Source organism: Sus scrofa, chromosome 3 (genome assembly GCF_054392235.1).
Source record: "Sus scrofa isolate SSC_HxYL_T2T_F1_AM1 chromosome 3, Sscrofa_HxYL_maternal_Yorkshire_Landrace_v2.0, whole genome shotgun sequence".
Lineage (NCBI taxonomy): Eukaryota > Metazoa > Chordata > Mammalia > Artiodactyla > Suidae > Sus > Sus scrofa.
Window position 1 is genome coordinate 126,758,073 of NC_139385.1, and position 23,925 is coordinate 126,781,997.

Below are 23,925 nucleotides of genomic sequence, written 5' to 3' on the forward strand. Positions count from 1 at the left end.
AGACAAAAAAAAAAATAGGCAGAAGATCTAAATAGACAGTTCTCCAAAGAAGAAAAACAGATGGCCAATAAAGAATATCATTAATTCTCAGAAAAATGCAAAACAAAACTACAATGAGGTAGGAGTTCCCTGGTGGCTCAACAGATTAAGAATCTGGCATTGTCACTGTTGTAGCTCAGATCACTGCTGTGGTTTGGGTTCCAGCCCTGGCCCATATGCCATGGGTGTCACCATAAAACAAACAAAATTACAGTGAGGTATCACCTCATACCAGTCAGAATGGCCATCATCAAAAAGTCTACAAATAATAAATGCTAGAGAAGGTGTGAAGAAAAAGAAATCCTCCTACATTGTGGACAAGAATGTAAATTGGTAAAATCACTATAGAGAACAGTATGGCGGTTCCTTAAAAAACTACATACAGAACTGCTATATGATCCAGCAATCCCACTCCTGAGCATATATCCAGAGGGAACCATAATTCAAAAAGATACATACAGGGAGTTGCCATTGTGCTCAGCAGTAACAAACCTGACTAGTATCCATGAGGACACTGGTTCAATCCCTGGTCTCACTCAGTGGGTTAAGGACTCGGTGTTGCTGTGAGCTGTGGTGCAGGCCACAGATGCGGCTCAGATCTGGTGTTGCTATGGCTGTGGCATAGGCCAGCAGCTACAGCTCCTATTAGACCCCTAGCCTGGGAACTTTCATATGCTGCAGGTGCTGCCTGAAAAAGACAAAACAAAAACAAAAACAAATAGATACATACACCCCAGTGTTCACTGCAGCAGTATTTGCAACAGCTGAGATGTGGAAGCAACCTAAATGTCCATCAACAGATGAATGGATAAAGAAGATATGATATATTTATACAATGGAATATCACTCAGCCATATAAAAGAATGAAATAATGGCACTGGGAACAAAATAGATGGACCTAGAGATTACCATACTAAGTGAAAAAAGTCAGAGAAAGACAAATATTATATACTATTGTTTATATGTGAAATCTAAAAAAAAAAAAAAAAAAGATGCAGGACTTCCCATGTGGCTCGCAGCGTAACTACTCGGCGTTGCTTCTACTGTATCTGTGGCTTGACCCCTGGCTCAGGAACTTCCATATGCCACAGGTGCAGCCACTTGTTTAAAAAAACAAATAAAAATAATTTTTAAAATGATACAAATGAACTTATATACAAAATAGAAATAGACCCAGAGACAGAGAAAACCACTAAAGGGGAAAGAGGGTAGGGTGCGGGAGCATAAATTAGGAGATTTGGGATTAACATATACACACTACTATCTATAAAGTAGATATCCAGGTCTCTGGTGTCGAGGCAGCAGTGGGTAATCATCATGCATCAGGTAATGCAGTTTGTTGAGCCAGGACTCAATTTGGCTGGTTAAAAACCTTATAGAATAGAATTCCAGAAGACTGCCCATAGCAACAGCAATACGTTTTGCTATAATGGAATTCACCGGCTTTTTTGTGTGAAATTGATCCATATTCCTATTAATAACATCACTGTTGGGAGTTCCCTGTTGTGGCTCAGTGGTTAGCAAATCTGACTAGCATGCATGAGAACACAGGTTTGATCCCTGCCCTTGCTCAGTGGGTTAAGGATCCAGCATTGCCTTGAGCTGTGGTGTAGCTCACAGAGGCAGCCTGGATCTGGCGTTGCTGTGGCTGTGGTGTAGGCCAGCAGCTACAGTTCTGATTTGACCCCTAGCCTGGGAACCTCCATATGCCACGGGTGCAGCCCTAAAAAAACAAAAGAAAATTAAAAATTAAAAAAAAAATCATTGTTGGTGGCTAAATACCTTTTTATAAGTGTTTTCCATCTTGGGGGACTTATGAACAAATGAGGATTTGAGAAGCCCATGGAGTAAAAATTTGCCCATTTCTTTTGTGTTTTTCTTTTTTTTCTTCCAAGATGTTTTCTATTTTGAAATTAAAATAATCATTTCGAAATAGAAAAAATAACAAGGACCTACTGTATAGCACAGGGACCTGTACTCAACATTTTACAAAAAGCTATAAGGTTAAAGAATCTGTATATATATGTACATATATACAACTGAATCTCTTGTAACTAACTAGTATACCTGCAACACAACACTGTAAATCAACAATACTCCAATTAAAAAATAAAAAAGACACAATAGTTCCTAACCTCAAAGGATTTATATCCCACCACCAAAAGAATGCCCCCCAAATACCACATTTTTTTACCTCCATCAAGTCAACTGACTCCGGCTCTGGCCACTTTTTTAATTGTTCTGGCCCAAAATGTTCACCAAAATTGGGTATTTTCATGGCAGCCATAAATAATGGAATCCTTGAGGCAAAGAGTAAATTGAGGAAACTCAGGCCATTAAAGTTGAAAAAGTACAGCTCTGGGGTTTAGAAAGCAATTTGAATCCTTGCTCTGCCACTTAACAGTCTAAGTAAAACAAAACAAACAAATAAAAGAAATCCTTGGCACTCCTAAACCTGTTTCCAAAAGGGGGTGACTAGGTCTGCTACACCTGTGGCCTTAAGGACCCAGTTAGGCACCACCTTGGGGATGCGCCCCGGGGCCATATGGCCTAGGGGCTGCCCGAGGGGTCGCAGGCCGCAGGCCGATTGCTCTCTTGCCTTGAGCCGAGCTCAAGCTGCTCAAAAGACCAGACGACTGACGACTGACGACTGACTGTTCAGGGAGAGGAGAGGGAACTCCTTTCCAAAACAAATAAAAGCGCTGTGTTTGCAACGGAGCGCTCCACCCCTGACTCCACGAAGCCTCTGGCCACAGGAGGTGGGTAGGACCGAGCCCACCCCGCCCCCTCGGCCTCGCGCTGCCCCACCCCTCGGAGCGGATGGGCCCTCAACCGTCCAGTCCCACACCACCTTATGTCTTACTTCTTTTTCCCCAATGAGTTGAGGTCACGTAAATTCATCCTAAAGGGAATTTACCATTTATCTGTATAGTCGAGGGCTACAACCACAGAGGAACGATTTTTAGTGCACCTTTTGCTCAAGGAAAGCAAAGTTCTCTCCTCCTATGCTCCAGGTCCTGCTGAATCCTCCTGTTGAAGTCAAAGTCAGCATGAGCCAGAAAATGATATGCAGACACAGAATCAGCAGGCAGGTAGTCATACCCAAAATGAATTTCAAAATTTTCTAAAGAGTTGAAAAAACATGGGGAGGATTATGTGGGTGTGGATTTAAAGGTGTCTGACATAATTTAGGGAAAGATCAAGTGAATTGAGGTGGGCAACTAAATAGTGTAGCTATTAGTATTCTTATTGTATCTTTCAGGCGATATTTCTTAACTTCTGGGGAAAATACATTTGCAATAACTGTCAATATATGGTATTGTCATTTCTTAATTATCAGACACTGGACTCAAAAATTAAATGTTTATTGCAGATGCTTTTCTTAGACACAGAACAATCCTTGAGTGCCTTCTTTGGTCCTCATACCCAATGATTTCTGCTGGTAGATGGCTTCCTTTGAAGCAGCCTTCTTTTGTGTCTTTTACCAGTCAAGGATCAGGGTGTGTACTCCTTGGTTGCTAAAACCTTTGGAAAGTGACAAAAAAGAAGAGGTAAGTGTGACTAATATAGAGATGAAGGGCTCACAAGAGCAGAAGGAATTCCTCTGCTTAGCTGAGCTGATCTTCCTGAAGCCTAGCCCTCCAGTTAGAGCTAAGTGACTTGCAGGCATGGTCCCCACCTATACCTCCTAATTCAGCCTCCTCTCACTTTGTCTGGATTCAGAAATAGAGATGTCAGGACAGAGCCAACCCTATTATAGACGAGTAGATCGCTGATCTGTGATATGAGGAGTCCTCTCTGGTCCTGCTTTCAGATGTCAGTATGCCTGGAGTGCTCATTAACACCAGGATCCTTGTGATTTATAAAATCCTCGATTCCTTTCTTCCCTTCTGTTTTCAAACCTCTAAAATCTCTGTCCTCCACCTTCACTATCAGCTGATGGACAACTTTCTGACTTCGTTGAGAAAACGAAGTAAATAAAAGCAAGCAATCTTCCTTCATAAAATTCACCAAGCTGGTTTCTATATCCATGCACTCTGCCTTCCTTCCTCTTACAATGGATGGATTGTCCTGACCTCCAGTTGAGTTCTGGATCCTACCTCTCTACAGGATGACCAGGTAGGGAGGGTGGGAGAAAGGATGAGAACTATTTTAAGTAGAGAAGTCAGAGAAGGCATCTCCAAAGAGATGGCGTTTGTGCAGAGATCTGAATAACCTGACAGAGTGAAGCATGAAAGATCTGGGGACTGTTTGAGGCAAATGGATTTGCAGAGGCAAAAGCCTGAGATGAGAGTGAGGTTGGCAATGTTCACAAAACAAGAAAAGGAGCATAGTGAGTGTGGAGAGAAAGGCAGGTGCCCCAAGAACAGGAGTTAAAATCCCAAGTGTAAGGGGAAATCATTAGAAAGTTTTGAGTAAGGGAGAATTCTGATCTAGTACACATTTTTAAAAGAACCTGGTGCTGGATGGAGAACTGATTATATGGAGATGAGAGCAGAAGCAGGAAGACCAATTAGGAGGCCAGGGCACTAGGCCGGATAAGATCACAGTGGTCTGAACCAGTGACAGTAGTGAGAAAAAAGTGAACAAGCCGACAGCGCTCGTTACCTGTAAGACACAGGAACTGAGTGAAAGCAAGAAGTAAAAATGACTGCTAGATTTTTGTCTCGAGGGTCCTTTTTGGATTATGGTCCTATTTACCGAACTAGGAGAAATTTGGCAGAAAGAGAGGCAGAAGTGCAAAAGTAAGAAATAATCCTGTTTGGGGCTGTTCTATCAAGATACCCATAACCATTACAATACACAAGAAGTGTTTGTAGCGTATGATTATAAAGCAACCTATTTTTTCCTTCATTGTCCATTTAAACTCGTTCTGTTGGGTAGTTCTCCTGTCTTGTTTCTTGTTTTATCTTTATCACTGCACTTATTATCAGCTCAAGTGAATTATCTATTTGCTTGTTTATCTTCTGTCTCTTCCATCAAAATGTAAGCTCCTCGAAATCAGAGATTTTATCTATTTTGTTTACCAGCTGTCTCTAGCCTCTCAAACACTGCCTGGCTCAGAGTAGGTGCTTGTTAAAATTTGAGGGCGAAGGCAAGCAAGCACATGTGAGGGTACTAAAACATGACAGTAAAAGGAGTTAAACCGCAAAGTTAAATTTCCATGAGTGAGCAAAAATGTAGCTCCTTTATCCTTTAGGGGTAGGAGTGGGGAAATGGAGAGAGTCAGAAAAGAAGAATGGAGAGTAGTCTGACAATGTACTCAGACTAACAAACCATTTCCGTACTGATTTCTAACTGGGAGATGGGGAGAAAGGGCTGTGACTTCTCCTTTAAATCCACTCCTAAGAGAAGCTAAGCCCCAGACTTGGGACACAGGGTGCAGAGAAGAGAACTGAGGGGATGTGGCCCTAGACCTGGAAACAGTAGGCTAGAGAGTCAAATGGCACCAAGTTTAACTGCAGTCACTGTAGGATGAGAAATCTGTGCTTGCGAACATCTATATTTCTATACATTTTACATCTGGGGGCTTTTATTTTACTTTTAAATTTTACTACTTCAATTAAATATATGGTTCTTTTGAAATTTCTTTGCTTTTCTTGGCTAAATTAAGAGGAACAAAATTTGGGGCCTGGTTTGTGATAACCAGTAAATGGCAGAGGGATGGTGGAGATGGTCGAGAGACAGAAAGGGCAAAAACTGAGGGGAGGAAGCTAGGGAAATCCCAGGTCCACCCCCAGGGGCCAGCTCCACCGTGCAGCTCCCAGGGGCAGCTCTCCACTCCCTCTGAGTGAAGGAAGCCTGCCTCACTTCCTTCTACTCCCTCCCTGGCCCTTTTTTGGAAGGAGGAGGGGGTGGGGAGGGTGGTTCACTGCCTCCTGCCTCTGGGAAGCCTGCCATACAGAGAAGTTGTTCCCAGGTACTCAGTTTTTGGTATCAGCAATTCCAGTATTGCAACATGGAACGACACCAGCTCTCGCTGCATCCTGGCACTCCTGCCTACCTCCTGGCTCAAGGAAGTTTAAGGAAGAAAAGTGCCCTTTAGGGTTGGCCTCTTTGGGACTTGGATTCTTTCCCTCCTGATAACACAGAGGTTCCAGCACTGCCGTGAGGTGTAGTGTAGATCGAAGATGCAGTTTGGATCTGGCATGGCTATGGCTGTTGTGTAGGCGAGCAACTACAGCTCCAACTTGACCCCTAGCCTAGGAACCTCCATATGCCTCAGGCATGGCCCTAAAAAGACAAAAAAAAAAAAAAAAATCACTAAGACCCTCATGAGGAAATTAGTTGTTCTCTCTGTTGGACATGCTAGAATCAAGTATCTCTAAAGTCTTCTGCCACATCATTTTTATTCAACAAATTCTGTGTTTATTCAGAACAAAGAAAGAGAAACTACAGTAGCTTACTTTAGGTTCTTTAGGAACACAGAATTATAGGCCAACCTCCTAAACATCATTTATCTTCCACCTTGCTAGGTTCTTTTTAAATTATCATCAACAGTTTTACTGAGGTATAATTTATTTACCATAAAACTCACCCACTTAAAATTATGAATCAATGATTTTTACTATACCTGCACAGCTGTGCAACCTTCACCACAATCTAATTTTAGAATAATTTCTATCAGTCAGAAATCTCATGTTCTGTCTCACTCTCTATTCCCAACCCCAGCCCTAGGCGACCAATAATAAATTTCCTGCCTCTATAGAGAGTGCTTTCTCTGGACGTTTCATGTAATATGAATACAATTAAATTTGTGATTGCATTCTTTCACTGAGTATAACAGTTTTGAAGTTCAGCCATGTTGTAGCATATGTAAGTACTTCTTTTCCTTTTAATTGCTAAATAATATTCCATGTATTAATGTTTGTATTTATTGTATTTATCCATTTACCAATTTGGGGTGGTTCCCGTTTTTTGGTTATTGTGAATAATGTTGCCATGATCACTCACTCATACACCCCCTCTTTATGTGGACATACTTTTCCACTTCTCCTGGATAGAAACCAGGAATTGAACTGCTGGGTCTCTTGGTAATTTCATGTTTTTAAGAAACTGCAAAACCGCTTTCCAAAGTTCCTACATTTCACATGCCCTTCAGCATGTCTGAGGGATCGCATCACTTTTAATCAGATATTTAATAAATCATATAATTATGTACAGAAATCTCTTACTTTTAATTCTATAAGTAAGTAAATTGAGATGATTTCCCATGGTACACACAGCAGTATGCACCGCTTTTCTGTTTATAACTTCTCTTCAGTCTTGGTATAATACTGTAACAGCTACGACCCACCAAAACTAGTCCGTAATTCCATTTTTACCACTCCGAAGCAATTAAAAATCCCCTAACCTTTAACTTTAATATCAGTTGTTGACAACTTTTTTCTACATGTGCTTGTTATTTCTTTTTTTTTTTTTTTTTTTTTTTTTGTCTTTTTGCTATTTCTTGGGCTGCTCCCGTGGCATATGGAGGTTCCCAGGCTAGGGGTCTAATCGGAGCCGTAGCCACCAGCCTACTGCAACAGCAACAGCAACAGCCACAGCAACGGAAGATCTGAGCCGCATCTGCAACCTACACCACAGCTCACGGCAATGCCAGATCCTTAACCCACTGAGCAAGGGCAGGGACCGAACCTGCAACCTCATGGTTCCTAGTCAGATTCGTTAACCACTGCGCCACGACGGGAATTCCATGTGCTTGCTATTTCTGAATATGTCAGCCATTCGTCCTTTAAAATCAGGAAAAGCTGAGGAAGATTACCTTCTCACCCAGACACAGTGGTGGGAAATGCCTGATGTCCAGCTACAAGAGTCTGGTACAGGCCTCAGCCCTGACTCCAGCAACTTTAAATGATGGCAGGGGGTAGAAACACAGCCAAGCAAGTTAACTGAAAGAAGAACGAAGCTATGGAATAACAGGCTTACTTGTAAATAACTGCTGCTTCTTCTTCCTGGGATTCCAGATGAGGAGCTCTTGCCAAGGGTTTCAAATCAAAACTACTTTCGTTAAAATTCGTTTTCACTTTTAACCTTTAACAAGATAACGTGTGAGAGGATATTTTGAAAATATTAGCTTGCATTTATACAGAAATTACTGTTATACACTGACTACTATGTATATGGTGCAAAATACCATTACCTCAAACTGGTGTGCACTCTTGGTTTACTGTTTGATGAAAACCTGCTAGGCAAAGTTTAAAGTACTCCCTATGTCCTAGAACTTATACTTTTTTTTGGTCTTTTTAGGGCCTCACCTGCAGCATATGGAGGTTCCCAGGCTAGGGGTTGATTTGGAGCTGTAGTCACTGGCCTACGCCACAGCCACACCAGATCCAAACCGTGTCTGTGACCTACATCACAGCTCATAGCAATGCTGGATCCTTAACCCACTGAGCGAGGCCAGGGATTGAACCTGCGTCCTCATGGATACTGGTCAGATTTGTTTCCACTGAGCCACAACAAGAACTCCGAGAGCTTATACTTTCAATGTAAAAAGAAACCACAGAGATTGTGTAAATGTAAAATGCTTTTCCTAAGAAGGAACCCAGACACTCCATTCTCTAGTCTCCCTTTGCCATAAGGTGGCAGGCGGGTACCTTAGATCCTTCCAGTCTTGCCCCAACTCAGGAGTTGGTTGGAAGGGCAAGACTGGCCCTGTGAGGAACATTCCTTTTGCTGGCACAGACTGTAGCGGATGGTGGGGTTCTAGGCCAGCAACTGGAGCAACAGCTTCCCTTTCTGCAGTTTCCCAATCGTAGCAGAAACAACATATCCCTTGGCCAGCCAGTTCTACACTGTGGTTTTGGGAGTTATTCCTGAAATTCAGCCCTGTTTCTTAAGACCTCCCAATGATTTTGTGGGCAGTATAAGTCTTCAGTAAATGAATCTTTTTCTGGGGTGGATTCAGTTGTCCAAAAACCAAGAGCCACTATTCTAACATACCCATACACCCAGCATGCAAAAAGCCACACAAAGAGGAGTTCCTGTCATGGCTCAGTGGTTAATGAACCTAATACCCACGAGGACTAGGGTTCCTTCCCTGGCCTTGCTCAGAAGGTTAAGTATCCAACACTTCTGTGAGCTGTGTTGTAGGTCACAGACGTGGCTCGGATCCCATGTTGCTGTGGTTATGGTGTAGGCTGATGGCTACAGCTCTAATTCAACCCCTAGCCTGGGACCCTCCATATGCCACAGGTGCAGCCCTAAAAAGACCAAAAAAAAAAAGCCACACAAAGAATTAATGGAAAGGATTGGTCTGATCTTGATTTAATCAGCATAAGTTTTCCTAGAAAATGTGGATTTTGAAATGTTTTGAGTGAAAGACATTGGTATGACAAACATCTAGCTTAGGAGTATATAAAGCTTGACTAACAGAGGACAAAGGGTTCCCTGTGTTAATGTATCTGAGAAGGGCTAATGCAGTGGCTCATTTGTCTGCAGGAGCTTTCTTAAGCGAGACTATCCTAGGGCAGAACTTTGAGGGTAAATAGCAGGGGTACCAAGTGATAATGAAAAGGCTGGAAAAGAAGGGTATCATCCCAGTAGACCTTCTCAACTACATCTCCTTTTGCTCATCGCAAACTAAAAGTATTAGTCGGCAAATCCAATGGCTTCTTCTCAGTTCTCTATACTCCAAAGCATCTGGCATAGTGCCTGATCCTTCTTGTCACTCCTTCCTCTCTGACATCCACGGCAAATCACAGACTGCTTCTGTCTCCTTTTCTGCAGGGAGCTGAGAAGATGCAAAGAGCCGAGGAAGGGAGCTTGCCTGAACGGTTTGATTCCGAGGGCAAACTCCTGATCAGGAATAGGGGCCTGTCTTAACGGTGCAATTCCAAGGGCAGATTCCTACACAAGGAGACGTCTGCCTGCACGGCGCAATTCCGAGGACAGGCCCTACAAGACAATAAGGCTTGCCTGCTGACATTGGTGGGGAACTAAATTTTCCAGGAAACAATTTCCATTTTGCGTTGCTGAATGGGGATTGTTCCATGGATGACTTGGTCTTTTCTGTTATTCACTTGTTATTCAGTTTTCCTCAATCTTTCCTGATTATTTGCTTATTATTCTTATTTTCCATTCTTATTTTCCTGTGATGATTTGTGATTTAACAAAATTACAATATAATAAGAATTTCATCCTGAAGGACTTTCCCCTATTTAAATCCAACTTAATTAAAAACATAGTGTTTATCTACTAACTACTTATACAGTAAACTTTAGAGTTAGGATTTTAATGAGGTTTATAGAAGTTAGACATATATTATTCATAATCAAAAGAAACCTAGCTATGAGTTTTGTCCTTGATTTTAGAAGCTTTTAAGTGATAGCTAGTTAAGTTGATTTGTATTTTCTTATATTGTCTCCCTACCATAATGCTTTAAAGATAAACACTAGTCTAAAAACAAGATTTGTGAATGCTAAACTCCTATGTCTGTGAACTCTTCAACTTGTAAAGACTGGATGGCCATGGGATGATTTGTACTGAGTCTCCTCCTCTCCACATGATGTATTGTACCTAACTGCCCTTAAATTGTACTCACTAAATTTAGTTAAGTTAAAGATCTTAGAACATGATGTATAGCTGCTGTACCATGTAAAAGTTAAACAATGTACTTTTAACACTGTGATTTAATCTATAGTTAAAAACTGTCTATATAAACACTCATCTATGCCAATAAAATTTGAGCAGTTCAGTACCCTGAAAGAAGGGACAAAGAGACTATCTCCGTGTGCAATCGCTGACGCTTCCCCTCTCCTTTCAGGGTGTGCACTCCCTGGCAGCTGGAGGTGGCCTCTGGCACTATTCTTCTTCCCACCTCCTAAATTTTACAGCACAACCTCTTGTCTCATATTTTATTTTCTTTTTTCCCAATATCCTCTCCTCACCCTAAAGCATTCTGCTGCTCATTTCCAAAGCGAACAACTCTTTAATTTAGTTCTCCAGCCTCAAATCTTCTTCTCTCTTGAGCTATAGTCTCATTTTTCCAACAACCTGTAATACATCTTTACCTGATAGGACCACCAGTATATAGAACTCCATTTGAACAAAACTGAATTCATCAACTGCTTTTCCTGAATCTGCTCCTCCTATGATCCATCTCTGCTGACAGCATCTCCACCCTCCAATAACCTAGATTTAAATATCAAGGTCTATTTTGACCGCCCCTCTCCCTGCTCACATCTAATCAGTATGCCATTAGTCCATGAAACAAACACTGACTTTGTGCCACCCAATTACCATCCTCAAGGAATTTACAGTACATATTAAGATATATATATGTGTGTGTGTGTATATATAAACTATTATATAATAATAGCTAACTAGGAGAGCTCTGAGGTAGCGATCTTCAGTTTTGTTTATATACCTCTTAAGAGTTTGAAAAACCACATAACCCCCTGCACACTTTAAAAACTGACACCTCAGATGGGATTAAGATGGCGGAAAAGGACTGGAGCTCAACTTCTCTCCTAAAAACAACAAAATTCACAACTAAAGGCTGAGCAATTTTCACCCAAATGGACCAGAAACCTTAAAAAATATATCCTACTCCAGAAGAAAAAGAGGAGGCCACATCAAGAGGTAGGAGGGGTGATTTCACAATATAAACAATCCCGTACCTCCCGGGTGGGAAACTCCACAGACTGGAAACTAACTGGTTTACAGAGACTCACCTACAGGAATGAGAGTTCTGAGCCCCACATCAAACTCTGACATGTAGGGATCTGACACTTGGAGAAAGAGCCCCTGGAGCATCTGGCAATGAAGGCCAGTGGGGCTTGTGCACAGGAGCTCCATGGGACTGGGGGAAACAGAGACCCCATTCTTAAAAGGCGAACACAGACTTTCACGTACACTGGGTCCCAAGGCAAAGTCTCCATAGGAATCTGGGTCAAACCTGACCACAGTTCTTGGAGGACATCCTGGGAAAACAGGGGTGAACTTGGCTTGTTGTGGAGGACGGATATTGAAAGCAAAGCACTCGGGAATATTCAGCAGCATGCCTTTCTCTGGAGGTTGCCATTTTGGGAAAATATGGCCCCACCTGTCAGTCAGTGCTGGGAAGCCACAGGGCAAACAGATAATCCAGGTGGGATCACAGCCCCGCCCCTCAGTAAACAGGCTACATAAAGACCCCTCAGGCACACAGCTGCCTCTAATCCTATCCAGAGACTAAGCCCCACTCACCAGAGGGATTAGAATCAGCTCCACCTACCAGGGGGCAGGCATCAGCCCCTCCCATCAGGAAGTCTACAGCAAGCCCCCATACTAACTTCAGCCATAAGGGGGGCAGACACCACAAGTAAGAGAGGCTACAACCCTATTATCTGTAAAAAGGTAGCCACAACAAAAACCTATAAATATGAAAAGACAGAGAACTATAACTCAGATGAGGGAGAAAGGAAAAACCCCATAAAATCAGCTAAGCCATGAGGAGACTCTCAGCCTCCAGGAAAAAGACTTTAGACTGTTAATAATGAAGACGATGCAAGACATTGGAAATAAACTGGAGGCAAAGATGGATAACTTACAGGAAACACTGAGCAAAGAGATACAAGATATAAAACTTAAACAAGAAGAGATGAAAAATACAATAACTGAAATAAAAAATGCACTAGAAGCAGCTAACAGAAGAATACAGGAGGCAGAAGAACGAATAAGCGAGGTGGAGGACAGATTAGTAGAAATTACGGATACAGAACAGAAAAGAGAAAAAAGATTGACAAGAAATGAAGAGAGTCTCAGAGAACTCTGGGACAATGTTAAACACACCAACATCCGCATTATAGGGGTGCCAGAAGGAGAAGAGAGAGAGAAGGGGACAGAAAAAAATTCCAAGAGATAATAACCAAAAACTTCCTTAAAATGGGAAAGAAACCACTCACTGAAATCCAGGAAGCCCAACGAGTACCATATAAAATAAACCCAAGGAAGAATACACCAGGACACATATTAATCAAACTGACCAAAATTAAAGACAAAGAGAAAATCTTGAAAGCAGCTAGGAAAAAGAAACAAATAACATACAAGGAAACCCCGATAAGCATCGGCAGATTTTTCAGCAGAAACTCTGCACGCCAGAAGGGAGTGGCATGATGTACTTAACATGATGAAAGGAAAAAACCTCCAACCAAGATTACTTTACCCAGCAAGGCTCTCATTCAGATTTGAAGGAGAAATCAAAACCTCCACAGATAAGCAAAAGCTGAGAGAAATCAGCAACACCAAACCAGCCTTACGACAAATACTAAAGGAACTTCTCTAGGCAGAAAAAAAAAAAAAAAAGACAGCAACAGGAAACAAAAATTCCACAGATGACAAGGCTCACCAGTAAAGGTATATATACAGTAAAGATACAAAATCATCCATGCACAATTATACCACCAAAATCAGAAATCATGAGAAGAGGTGGGTACAAATGCAGGACACTGGAGATGAACTTGCAATTAAGAGAACAACAACTGGGAGTTCCCATCGTGGCTCAGTGATTAACGAATCCAACTAGTAACCATGAGGTTGTGGGTTCAATCCCTGGCCTTGCTCAGTGGGTTAAGGATCCAGTGTTGCCATGAGCTGTGGTGTAGGTCACAGATGTGGCTCAGATCTGGTGTTGCTGTGGCTGTGGTGTAGGCTGGTGGCTACAGCTTCAATTACACCCCTAGCCTGGGAACCTCCATATGCCACGGGTGCAGCCCTAGAAAAGAAAAAAAAAGAGAGAGAGAGAACAACAACTTAAAACAATCTCATATACATATAAACTCTTATATCAAAACTTCAGAATAACTGCAAATGAAAAATCTACAATTGATACACAAAGAAAAATCAACTCAAATACAACACTAAAGATAGTCATCAAACCAGAAGAGGAGAGAACAAGAAAAGAAGGAAAGAAAAAAGAGCAACAAAAACAAATCCAAAGCAATTAATAAAATGGCAATAAGAACATACATATCAACAATTACCTTAGATGTTAATGGACTGTATGCCCCAACCAAAAGACACAGACTGGCTGATGTACACAAAAACAAGACCCATATATATGCTATCTTCAATAGACCCACTTCACTTCTAGGGACACATACAAATTGAAAGTGACAGGACGGAAGAAAATATTTCCTGCAAACGGGGATCAAAAGAAAGCTGCAGTAGCAATACTCATATCAAACAAAATAGACTTTAAAATGAAGACTACTTTAAGGGAAAAAGAAAGTCATTACCTAATGATCAAAGGATCAATACAAGAAAAAGACATAACAATTTTAAATATCTATGCACCCAACAGAGGTTCACCACAATATATAAGGCTACTGCTAACAACCTTAAAAGGACAAATCAACAATACCACAATAATAGTGGGGGACCTTAACACCCCACTTACAGCAATGGACAGATCAACCAGACAGAAAATCAATAAGGAAACACAGGCCCTGAAGGATGCATTAAACCAGATGGACTTAATAGATATTTATAGGACATTCCATCCAAAAGCAACAGAATACACATTTTTCTCAAGTGCATATGGAACATTCTCTAAGATTGATCACATTCTAGGCTACAAATCCAACCTCGGTAACTTTAAGAAAATTGAAATCATCTCAAGCATCTTTTCCACCACAACGCTATATGACTGGAAATCAACAACAAGAAGAAATCTGCAAAAACACAAACACGTGGAGCATAAAAAACATGCTACTAAACAACCAATGGATCACTGAAGAAATCAAAGAGGAAATTAAAAAAGACCTAGAAGCAAATGACAACAAAGATATGACACTCCAAAACCTAAGGGATGTGGCAAAAGCTGTTCTAAGAGGAAAGTTTATAGCAATACAAGCCCAACTCAGGAAACAAGAAAGAGCTCACATAAACAAGCTAACTTTACATCTAAAGCAGCTCGAGAGAGAAGAACAGACAAGACCTAAAGTTAGTAGAAGGAAAGAAATCATAAAGATCAGAGCAGAAATCAATGAAAGAGAAACAAAGAAAACCATAGAAAAGATCAATGAAATGAAAAGCTGGTTCTGGGAGTTCCCGTCGTGGTGCAGTGGTTAACGAATCCAACTAGGAACCATGAGGTTGCGGGTTCAGTCCCTGGCCTCGCTCAGTGGGTTAAGGATCCAGCGTTGCCGTGAGCTGTGGGGTAGACTGCAGACGCAGCTTGGATCTGGCATTGCTGTGGCTCTGGCAAAGGCTGGTGGCTACGGCTCCAATTTGACCCCTAGCCTGGGAACCTCCATATGCCACAGGAGCTGCCCAAGAAATGGTAAAAAGACCAAAAAAAAAAAAAAAAAAAAAAAAAGCTGGTTCTTTGAAAAAATCAACAAAATTGATAAACCCTTAGCCAGACTTCTCAAGAAAAAGAGAGAGAGGACTCTAATCAATAAGATCAGAAATGAAAAAGGAGAACAACGGACATCACAGAAATACAAAGGATCATAAGAGACTACTATATGCAACTATATGCCAATAAAACAGAAAACCTAGAAGAAATGGACAAATTCTTAGAAAAGTACAATCTTTCAAGACTTAACCAAGATGAAATAGAAAAGATGAATAGACCAATCAATCACAAGAATGGAAACTGAAACTGTGATTAAAAAACTTCCAACACACAAAAGTCCAGGACCAGATGGCTTCACAGGCGATTTCTATCAAACATTTAGAGAAGAGCTAACACCTCTCCTTCTGAAACTATTCCAAAAAATTGCAGAGGAAGGGATACTTCCAAACTCATTTTATGAGGCCACCATCACCCTGATACCAAAACCAGACAAAGATACCACAAAGAAAGAAAACTACAGGCCAATTTCACTGATGAACATCAATGCAAAAATCCTCGACAAAATACAAGCAAACTGCATCCAACAATACACTAAAAGAATTGTACATCATGATCGACTGGAATTTACCCCAGGGATGCAAGGGTTCTTCAATATCCGCAAATCCATCAATGTGATACACCATATTAACAAACTGAAGAATAAAAATCATATGGTCCTCTCAATAGATGCGGAAAAAGTCTTTGACAAAATCCAGCACCCATTTCTGATAAAAACCCTTCAGAAAGTGGGCAGAGAGGGAACCTACCTCAACATAATAAAGGCCATATATGACAAACCCACAGCTAACATCATTCTCAATGGTGGAATGCTGAAAGAATTCCTGCTGATGGAGTTCCCGTCGTGGCGCAGTGGTTAACAAATTCGACTAGGAACCATGAGGTTGCGGGTTCAGTCCCAGCCCTTGCTCAGTGGGTAAAGGATCCAGTGTTGCCGTGAGCTCTGGCGTAGGTTGCAGACGCAGCTCGGATCCCGTGTTGCTGTGGCTCTGGCGTAGGCCAGGGGCTACAGCTCCAATTCGAGCCCTAGCCTGGGAACCTCCATATGCCATGGGAGTGGCCCAAAGAAATAGCAAAAAGACAAAAAAAAAAAAAAAAAAAAAAAAAAACTCGGATCCCGTGTTGCTGTGGCTCTGGTGTAGGCCAGGGGCTACAGCTCCAATTCGACCCCTAGCCTGGGAACCTCCATATGCCGTGAGAGTGGCCCAAAGAAATAGCAAAAAGACAAAAAAATAAAAAAATAAGACAAGGATGTCCACTCTCGCCACTACTCTTCAACATAGTCTTGGAAGTCCTAGCCACAGCAATCAGAGAAGTAAAAGACATAAAAGGAATCCAAATTGGAAAGGAAGAAGGAAAACTATCACTATTTGCGGATGACATAATACTATACCTAGAGAATCCTAAAGACTCTATCAGAACACTGTTAGAGCTCATCCATGAATTTGGCAAAGTCGCAGGATACAAAATTAATACACAGAAATCAACGGCATTTCTATACACTAACAATGAAAGCTCAGAAAGAGAAATTAGGGAAGCAATCCCGTTTACCATCACATCCAAAAGAATAAAATACCTAGGAGTAAACCTATCTAAAGAGACAAAAGACCTGTACTCTGACAACTATAAGACACTGATGAAAGAAATCAAAGATGACACAAAGAGATGGAAAGACATACCATGCTCCTGGATTGGAAGAGTTAATATTATCAAAATGACTCTACTATCCAAGGCAATCTACAGAGTCAATGCAATCTCTATCAAATTACCAAGGACATTTTTCACAGGACTCGAACAAAATATTTTAAAGTTTGTTTGGAAGCACAAAACACCCAGAATAGCCAAAGACATCCTGAAAAAGAAAAGTGGAGCTGGAGGAATCAGGCTCCTGGCCTTCAGGCTATACTACAAAGCAACGATCATCAAAACTGTATGGTACTGGCACAAAGACAGAAGTATACATCAGTGGAACAGGATAGAAAGCCCAGAATTCAACCCATGCACCTACAGCCAACTCATCTATGACAAAGGAGGCAAGGATATACAATGGAGAAAGGATAGCTTGCTCAATTAAGTGGTGCTGGGAAAACTGGACAGCCACATGGAAAAGAATGAAAGTAGAACACTCCCTAACACCATGCACAAAAATAAACTCCAAATGGATTAAAGACCTACATATAAGACCAGACACTATCAAACTCTTAGAGGAAAACATAGGCCAAACACTCTCTGACATAAACGACAGCAATATCTTCTCAGATCCACTTCTTAGAGTAATGACAGTAAAAACAAAAATAAACAAATGGGACCTAATCAAACTGAAAAGTTTCTGCACAGCAAAGGAAACCCTAAACAAAACAAAAAGACAACACAGAGGATGGAAGAAAATCTTTGCAAGTGAATCAACTGACAAGGGATTCATCTCCAAAATTTATAAACACCTCCTATGGCTCAATACCAAAAAAACAAACAACCCCACCAAAAAATGGGCAGAAGATCTAAACAAACAGACAATTCTCCAAAGAAGACATACAGACGGCCAAGAAACACATGAAAAGATGTTCAACATCACTCATTATTAGAGAAATGCAAATCAAAACCACTCTGAGGTACCACCTTACACCAGCCAGAATGGCCATCATCCAAAAGTCTACAAACAGTAAGTGCTAGAGAGGGTGTGGAGAAAAAGGAACCCTGGTACACTGTTGGTGGGATTGTAAATTGGTGCAACCACTGTGGAAAGCAGTATGGAGATGCCTCAGAAAACTAAAAATAGAACTACCATTTGATCCAGCAATCCCACTCCTGGGCATCTATCCAGAGGAAACCATGACTCGCAAAGACACATGTACCCCAATGTTCATTGCAGCACTATTTGCAATAGCCAAGACATGGAAACAATCTAAATGTCCATTGACAGAGGAGTGGATCCAGAAGATGTGGTACATATACACAATGGAATATTACTCAGCCATTAAAAAGAACAAAATACCAGCATTTTTAGCAACACGGATGGACCTAGAAACTATCATGCTAAGTGAAGTCAGCCATACAATGAGACACCAACATCAAATGCTTTCATTGACATGTGGAATCTGAAAAAAGGACAGACTGAACTTCTTTGCAGAACAGATGCTGACTCACAGACATTGAAAAACTTATGGTCTCTGGAGGAGACAGTTTGGGGGGTGGGGGGATGTGCTTGGGCTGTGGGATGGAAATCAGATAGTTATGATCATTATACAACTACAGATGTGATAAATTCATTTGAGTAATATAAAAAAAGAAAATAAAACACTGACACCTGTACATTTTTCATTGTAAGTTTAAATAAGTATGTGTTTCTTATTAATATTTTAAAATATTAAATATTCATTAGTACAAAATAAAGTGTGTTGACCTTATAGGAATGAAAATTCAATATTTGATAAAGTAGATTTTAACCATCATATTGAATAAAAGCACACCAAATCTGAAAGTAATCACATAAAACTGTTATCAGAGGATTAGAGCTAATATATTCTGAAATTTTGGCAATACCAGAAAACATTCCAGTTATATTTAAAAGAGACATCACTAGGAGCTTAGTTCTAACGAACCCAACTAGTATCCATGAGGATATGGGTTCGATCCCAGGCCCTGCTCAGTGGGTTAAAAATCCAGTGTTGCTGTGAGCTGCAGCACAGGTTGCAGATGCAGCTCATCAGATCCTGCATTGCTGTGGCTATGGCATAGGCCAGCAGCTGCAGCTCCGATCAACCCTAGGGAACTTACATATACCACAGGTGTAACCTTAAAAACAAAGAAAAAAGCATCACTAAATTACATGGCTACAACTATTTCAAATTCAAAGCAACCCAACACAGATGAACCACCCTGATTCTACAGCAAGCCTTTAAATCAATCATTTAATTAAAGAATAATAAAATATATGACAAATACAGAAAGATCTATGGATTAAATTTTCTTCTTTCTTTTTTGTCTTTCTAGGGCCACACCTGAGGCCTATGGAGGTTTCCAGGCTAAAGGTCTAATCAGAGCTGTAGCTGCCAGCCTGCCTACACCACAGCCACAGCAACGGGGAATCCGAGCCGCATCTGCAATCTACACCACAGCTCACAGCAACACCAGATCCACTGAGGTAGGCCAGGAATTGAACCCAAAACCTCATGGTTACTAGTCGGGTTTGTTAACCACTGAGCCACAATGGTAACTCCAGGTTTTCTTGCTTCATCATTAAAGGAAGTCTCTCAAAAGTCAGTTGTTCCTTTATTTGGTACCCTGGAAGTTTTTACACCCAGGCCGAAAGATATACCTTTTTTTAAAAAAGACAAATAAGAGGTAATATGAATGCAGGCTTGTTCTCAGCATAGGTAAATTTTTGGAGAGTGCATAGAGACTTCAAAAATCTCGAAGTTGTGTCCCTTAAAACCACCCATGTCCACGTATACCTTGGAAAGTCTTCACGAGCCGTCATTATACATCTGAAATTCACTGCTTTGAGAGAATCCACTTACTTCCGACAACTAGACCCTGAATAGAGATATTACTAGTCTAGTCTCACAAGAAAAAGAGAAGTCTTTAAGAATTAGACACACACACACACACACACAATGGGAAGCTCTAATGTGTATGGTGGGGGGTCCATAATGGTAGGCAGCAGGGGCAGGTGAAACAACAGATAATAATCCCTGAGGGCAGATGCCAGTAACAGAGTTAACAGAATACTGAGCCCTGTGCCAAGTGTAAGATGGGGACACTAAACTTGAGACTGCCACTTTGAGCCTAGAGCTTTGATGGGAGCTGACATAGGCTCAGGTTGATGGCAACCCAGTCACTGGCAGAGGCAGAAACAGAAGCAAATCCACTGTGTAGAAAAGTTTCCCCACAACACTAAGTCAACTACACTCCAATTAAAAAAAAAAAAAAAAAAAAAAAAAAAAAAAAAAGACAAGTTTCTCCAATTTAGGCCACTAGGACATCCAAAGAAAAAATCATGTAATTAACTCACAAAATTCACTAAGCATACAAGAAAGCAAACCATTATTTATAGTTAAGAGTCAGCAGAGAAAAACAACAGATTCAGCTTCCTCAAAAAATACAGAATTTGGAATTACCAGATACAGAATATAGAATAGCAATGTATCAAATGTTTTAAAAAAATGAATAATCCAACTACTAAGATAAGAAAACAGTAAGAGCCTATCAGGAATGAACAAGCTTTCGCTGCACCAGTGGCATATGAAAGTTCCCATGCCAGGGCTCAAATTTGAGCTACAGCTTTTATCTATACCACAGCTATGGCAACACAGGACCCTTAACCCACTACACTGGGCCCAAGATCAAACCCTTGCCACCACAGAGCCAATGCAGGATCCTTAACCTGCTGTACCACAGCAGGAACACCAAGAAATTAAAATTTTAATATTCAAAAAGTGAAAAAAGAATTAGTTAACTGGAAAATATATCCAAAGAAATTATAAAAGGAGATGGAAAATGAGACATATTAAAAATGTTTATGAGATATTTACCTATGATATATGCAAAAACTAATATTTAGTACAAGGGTTCAGATAAGCCAGCCTTACCCAAATACTCTAGCCTTCAAGAGAGTAGAACAATATGAATCATAGAGAAGAATTCAGATAATCATCCAAAGAGAACATTTTCCTTACCAAATTAGTCACCTCCAGAACCTTCATAAGGGTGAAAATAAATACTGCAATTAGAACTTATCATTTGCCCATTATTAGCTTACTATAAAATCAATATTCTCAATATCATCACCTTCACATACGGCCTGAGTTAAATTTGCTACGAATAGATTCCTAGTGTGGCTGGACCCTATCTACTTACTGGTTACCCTACTAATTAGGCTTATGATGCTCAAAGACAATGGAAAAAAGTAGACAGCCCATTCTTTCAGAATTCTGGCTTAAGGTTTACTTCTGCTTAATGTAACATTTACAGTGCCATTTGTGGCAAATATTTTTTTAATTAAGAAATAAAATTATGGAGTTCCCATTGTGGCTCAGTGGTTAACGAATCCGACTAGGAACCATGAGGTTGCGGGTTCAATCCCTGGCCTCACTCAGTGGGTTAAGGATCTGTCATTGCCATGCGCTGTGGTGTAAGTCATAGATGCGGCTCAGATCCTACGTTGCTGTGGCTCTAGCATAGGCTGGTGGCTACAGCTCTGATTCGACTCCTAGCCTGGGAACCTCCACATGCTGTGGGAATTGGCCCTAGAAAAGGGAAGAAAAGAGAAAGAGAGAGAGAAAGAAAGAGAGAAAGAGAGAGAAAGAGAAAGGAAGGAAGGAAGGAAGGAAGGAAATAAATTAGGAGTTCCTACCATGGCTCAGTGGTAATGAACCAGACTAGTACCCATGAGGACTCGGGTTCAATCCCTGGCTTGCTCAGTGGATTAAGGATCTGGCGTTGCCGTGACCTGTGGTGTAGGTCGCAGATGAGACTTGGATCTGGCATTGCTGTAGCTGTGGTGTAGGCCAGCAAGCTACAGCTCTGATTCAACCCTTAGCCTGGGAACCTCCATATGCCACAGGAGCAGTCCTAAAAAGACAAAAGACAGAAAAGAAAAAAAAAGAGACAGAAAGAATTAGTAGAGTTCTGCTTCCATTTAGGATATAGAAAGCTTCAAATAATGTTCCTCTCACCCTAATGACAAGAAAAGGCCAGATAATCTACAAAATCATAACTTTCATTAAGTCCATCAGACCTGAAGACCTCCAAGTAAACTGAATTCTAAAAAAGGGCAAGTCCCTTCAAAGGAAGGCATGACACATAACTACTTCCCCTTTCCTAGAGCATGAGAAGCAACCAAGATGTCCTCCAGCAGGTGAACGGTTAAACTATGGTACATCCATATGATGGAATATTATTCAACATTTTTTTAAAAAGCTATCAAGGAGTTCCCACTGTGGCATGGGTTATGAATCTGACCGCAGCGGCTCAGTTCACCACAGAGGTGTGGGTTCAATCTACAGCCCAGTCCAGTGGAGTGGGTTAAGGATCTGGCGTTGCTGCAGCTGTGGTGTAGGTCACAGCTATGTCTTGGATTCAGTCCTTGGCCCGGGAACTTCCATACACCATGGGTACAGCCATTAAAAGCAAATAAATAGGAGTTCCTGTTGTGGCTCAGTGGTTAATGAATCCGACTAGGAACCATGAGGTTGCGGGTTCGGTCCCTGCCCTTGCTCAGTAGGTTAAGGATCCAGCATTGCCGTGAGCTGTGGTGTAGGTTGCAGACGAGGCTTGGATCCTGAGTTGCTGTGGCTCTGGTGTAGGCTGGCAGTTACAGCTCTGATTTGACCCCTAGCCTTGGAACTTCCATATGCCGTGGGAGCGGCCCAAGCAATGGCAAAATGACAATAAATAAATAAATAAATAAATAAGCGAGCTATCAAGTGACAAAAAGACATGGAGAAAACAAATGCGTATTACTATGTGAAAGAAGCCAGTCTGAAAAATGACTGTGTGTATAATGTATTGCAGATTCTAGCTATACCACATTCTGGAAAAGACAAAACCACATGGATAGTAAAAAGGTCAGTAGTTATTAGGGGTTTATGGAGAAAGAAGGATAAATAAGTAAAACGCAAAGGATTTTTAGGTTAGTGGAACTATCCCATGTGACACTGCAATGGTAGATACATGACATTATGCAATTGTCAAAATCCATGTAACTATTCACCAAGAGTAAACTCTACAGACTTTAGTTAGTGATAATGTAACTACTTGTGACCCAATATTGGTTCATAAAACATAACAAATGTACCACATTAATGCAAGATGTTAACAGAGGAAACTGAAGCAGGGCAGTGGTGAGGATGGAATCTATGAAAATTTGTTGCACTTTCCACTTAAATTTTTAAAACTGCTCTTAAAAAAAAAATTATTAGGAATTCCCACTGTGGCACAATAACAGAACCTGGATGCAGGTTCAATCCCCAGCCCAGAACAGTGGGTTAAAGGATCTGGCATTGCCACAGCTACGACGAATTCCATATGTTGCAGTGTGGCCAAAAAATAAAAAAAAATAATAATAAAGCCTATTAATCAAAAACAAAGATACTAGACCTAAAATTTTCATGAATTGTTAAAGGCCAAGTGTGGGCTAGCATGTCACTTTGGAATAGCTACTAGTGTTACACAGGAAGTGTTTACTTTCTTGTGCAAGCTCTTTTCCATAGGCCTGCACTAGGTGCTAACAAAAAAGACTGGGGAGTTCCCTGGTGGCCTACTGGGTTAAGGATCCAGCATTGTCACTGCGTAGTGCTAGTATAGCTTGGGTCACTGCTTTGGAGCGGATTCGATTCCTGACCAGGAACTTCCACATGTCACGGGCAAGGCCAAAAAAGAAAGAAAGATTAGGCCCAGACCAGAAAACAGAGACCACCTCCATAAATGGCAAAGATGTGCAGGAAGAGAGTGACAATGCTAGGTAAACAAATGCAATGCTCTTGGCACTTCCCTGGACCCTTCCCTACTACAAAGCAAAGCCTTAAGCTGCTGGAGTAAGGGAA

General features: G+C 41.1%; 2 protein-coding genes across 5 annotated transcripts in view; both read right to left on the minus strand.

Moving 5' to 3' along the window:
* The window catches only part of FAM228A (family with sequence similarity 228 member A), a 42,172-nt gene extending 38,622 nt beyond the window's left edge, over positions 1-3,550 (minus strand). For 3 of the 4 annotated variants that reach the window (XR_014839488.1, XR_014839489.1, XM_085015780.1), the window contains exon 1: positions 2,234-2,829. Coding sequence is in view for 2 of the 4 variants with exons in the window: in XM_085015780.1 (XP_084871906.1) it covers positions 2,234-2,326 (93 nt within the window). In the remaining 2 variants the exon portion in view is untranslated. Of the gene's footprint in view, positions 1-2,233; positions 2,830-2,956; positions 3,070-3,465 lie in introns of those variants that run through there. The other variant, NM_001435412.1, reaches the window with a different exon arrangement.
* Positions 3,389-23,925, minus strand: part of LOC100738909 (protein FAM228B) — a 40,750-nt gene continuing 20,213 nt past the window's right edge. Inside the window, exons 8-9 of the mRNA XM_085020132.1 lie at positions 7,969-8,073; positions 3,389-3,564 (exon numbers count right to left, since the gene is read on the minus strand). Of these exons, the coding sequence (XP_084876258.1) occupies positions 3,558-3,564; positions 7,969-8,073 (112 nt within the window). The 3' untranslated portion in view covers positions 3,389-3,557. The remainder of the gene's footprint in view (positions 3,565-7,968; positions 8,074-23,925) is intronic.